Source organism: Etheostoma cragini, unplaced genomic scaffold (genome assembly GCF_013103735.1).
Source record: "Etheostoma cragini isolate CJK2018 unplaced genomic scaffold, CSU_Ecrag_1.0 ScbMSFa_367, whole genome shotgun sequence".
In the NCBI taxonomy this organism is placed as follows: Eukaryota; Metazoa; Chordata; class Actinopteri; order Perciformes; family Percidae; genus Etheostoma; species Etheostoma cragini.
This window is the reverse complement of record NW_023267961.1, coordinates 125,500-128,243: the sequence shown is the minus strand read 5'-3', so window position 1 is coordinate 128,243 and position 2,744 is coordinate 125,500. Positions and strand designations below refer to the sequence as shown.

The 2,744-nt window shown below is 44.5% G+C and overlaps 2 protein-coding genes across 2 annotated transcripts in view; one reads left to right on the top strand and one right to left on the bottom strand.

Annotated features, from left to right (window-relative positions):
• Positions 1-2,744, top strand: part of ttbk1a (tau tubulin kinase 1a) — a 25,253-nt gene that overhangs the window by 1,220 nt on the left and 21,289 nt on the right. The window contains exon 2 of the mRNA XM_034866015.1: positions 2,339-2,582. Coding sequence (XP_034721906.1) covers positions 2,339-2,582 — 244 coding nt within the window. The remainder of the gene's footprint in view (positions 1-2,338; positions 2,583-2,744) is intronic.
• Positions 699-2,744, bottom strand: part of LOC117940899 (tau-tubulin kinase 1-like) — a 21,077-nt gene continuing 19,031 nt past the window's right edge. The window contains exons 5-6 of the mRNA XM_034866023.1: positions 2,299-2,639; positions 699-964 (exon numbers count right to left, since the gene is read on the bottom strand). Coding sequence (XP_034721914.1) covers positions 735-964; positions 2,299-2,626 — 558 coding nt within the window. The 5' untranslated portion in view covers positions 2,627-2,639 and the 3' untranslated portion in view covers positions 699-734. The remainder of the gene's footprint in view (positions 965-2,298; positions 2,640-2,744) is intronic.

Below are 2,744 nucleotides of genomic sequence, written 5' to 3'. Positions count from 1 at the left end.
TGGAAACAGCAGCACTTTTTTAAGGGTAAAAATTTAGGCGAGAAAAACATATATTTTCAAGTGTTACTGAACAGGTAAAAACAAGCAATAAAATCTTAAAATCTATCCTGTAACGGACAAGTAGCCAGTGGAGGGAGGCCAGGACTGGCGTTATGTGTTCATGTTTCTTTGTTTCAGTTAAAAGGCGAGCAGCTGCGTTTTGGACTAGCTGGAGCCGATTTAAAGATTTCTGGTGCAGACCCATATATAAAGAATTACAATAATCCAGCCGAGCAGTGATAAAAGCATGAGTGACTTTTTCAAGGTCTTTTGAAGGAAGATAGGCCTTTATTTTGGCTATAAGTCTTAACTGGAAGAAGATGTGCCGCATAATCAAGGATTTTGGCAACAATCACAAAAAAACTGTGCAACTCTGCAAGGACTGCATGTCAGACCATTATCATTAGCAAATGTGTGTAATAGGCTGGAGAAGTTAGAGCAGATCATAAATAAATCACACTCAGAATTTACAACACATGCATCCACAATCATTTAATCTGAGGAAAGCCAGCTTCAGGTCAATAAAACCCTGACTATATTAAAATATTAAAATATTAATATATTAATACTTTCACCAAGGAAACGCATGTTCGTTCCTCGGGAATGTTTCAACCTAATCCACCATCTTTTTCCCAAACTCATGGAGTCAGTCTCCCGCTAGCGCTAACCGCCCTGTACAGCGGCCGCCCACTTCCTCATCTGTCCGCCAACATGGGCTCTGATTGGCTGGCTGTGTCTCTTACCGGTCTGTGTGGTCCGATGGGGTCCGACTCTCTCCGGCGGGGGCGTCCCGACGGCAGCGAGTGGCAGGGCGACTGGGCGGGGCTGCCGCCACTCCTCCGCGACGCCTCCTCCTCCGTTAGCGTTAGCATCCCGCGGCTGTTGTCCCGGGTGTGGGTCTTAGGACGGACCACCAGCTCGCCTCCTGCAAGGAAACAAAACATTAGCCAGAGGGGATAGTGGCGGGACATCTGCAGCAAGACACCCGTGATGCTCGCCTTAAGTTAATAATCATCACTTTTGTACTTTAGTTGGTTGGTATCAAGTATCAAGAGAAAGCTAATGTTGTTTTTGGACTGTAGCAACATGAATGTTAAATAAAAGTCCAACGAAGCGTCAGACAAAGCGTCCAACAAAGCGTCCAACACAGTGTCCAACAAAGCATCCAACAAAGGGTCCAACGACGCGTCCAACAAGTGTCCAACAAGCGTCCAACAAAGCGTCCAACAAAGCATCCAACAAAGCGAAATGTCCAATAAAGTGTCCGAAGATCAAAAGAACCGTTGTAAGAAACATAAGAAGCGTTGTAACATACGTTGTAAGAAGCGTTATAAGACGCGTTGTAAGAAGCGTTGTAAGAAACATAAGAAGCGTTGTAAGAAACGTTTTAAAAAGCGTTGTAAGAAACGTTGTAAGAAGTGTTGTAAGAAACGTTGTAAGACGGGTTGTAAGAAACATCCAAAGCGTTGAAAGAAACATAAGAAACATTGAAAGAAACATAAGAAGCGTTGTAAGAAACGTAAGAAGCGTTGTAAGAAACATAAGCGTTGTAATAAACGTAAGAAGCGTTGTAAGAAACATAAGAAGCGTTGTAAGAAACGTAAGAAGCGTTGTATGAAACATACGACGCATTGTAAGAAGCGTAAGAAGCGTTGTAAGAAACATAAGAAGCGTTGTAAGAAGTGTTGTAAGAAACATAAGAAGCGTTGTAAGAAGAGTTGTAAGAAACGTAAGAAGTGTTTTAAGAAACGTAAGAGTTGCAAGAAACATAAGACGCATTGTAAGAAGCGTTGTAAGAAGAGTTGTAAGAAACGTAAGAAGTGTTTTAAGAAACGTAAGAAGCGTTATAAACGTTAGAAAGGCAAGAAGTGTTGTAAGAAACATAAAAAGTGTTGTAAGAAACATAAGAACTGTTGTAAGAAACGTAAGAAGTGTTGCAAGAAACCTAAGAAGCGTTGTAAGAAGAGTTCTAAGAAATGTAAGAAGTGTTGTAAGAAACATAAGAAACGTAAGAAGCGTAATAAACGTGAGAAAGGCAAGAAGCGTTGTAAGAAACATAAAAAGCGTTGTACGAAACACAAGAAGTGTTGCAAGAAACAAAAAGCGTGTTACAAAACACAAGAAGTGTTGTAAAAAAACATAAGAAGCGTTGTACGAAACATAAGAAGCGTTGTAGGAAAACAACAATAAAACGACAAAGGCGGCAAAAAAGTCAGAAAAGCAATGAAAAAGGAATAGAAACAGGCGGGAAGCTGGTACCTGCGGCCCTGAGCCTCCGGCGCTCCTCCTGCTCCTCCAGGGGGCGGAGCTCCTCGGGCTCCTCGTCCGTGGTCCCCGACGTGGTTGGCTGGAAGTCTCGGAGCTCCGCCTCCTTGTCGATGATCACCCACTCCTTGCTGTCGAAGTCCTCCTCCTCGGCCAGCGGCACCGAGCGGATGAAGGCGTTGCTGTGCGCCTCCTGGTCCACCGACGCCACCGACATCTCCTGGCGCCCGCTGGCCTGCCGGTCTCCACGGCAACCAGGGTCCACAGACAGCATCTGGGCCGGCTGGGAGGAGTAGACGTGACGGGACGGAGACCCGAGCATGTCCAACCGGGACCTGGAGACATAACAAAATGGTAAACACACACAGACAAACACACACACACACACACACAAATACAGACACATACAAACACAGACAAACACACACACACACACACAC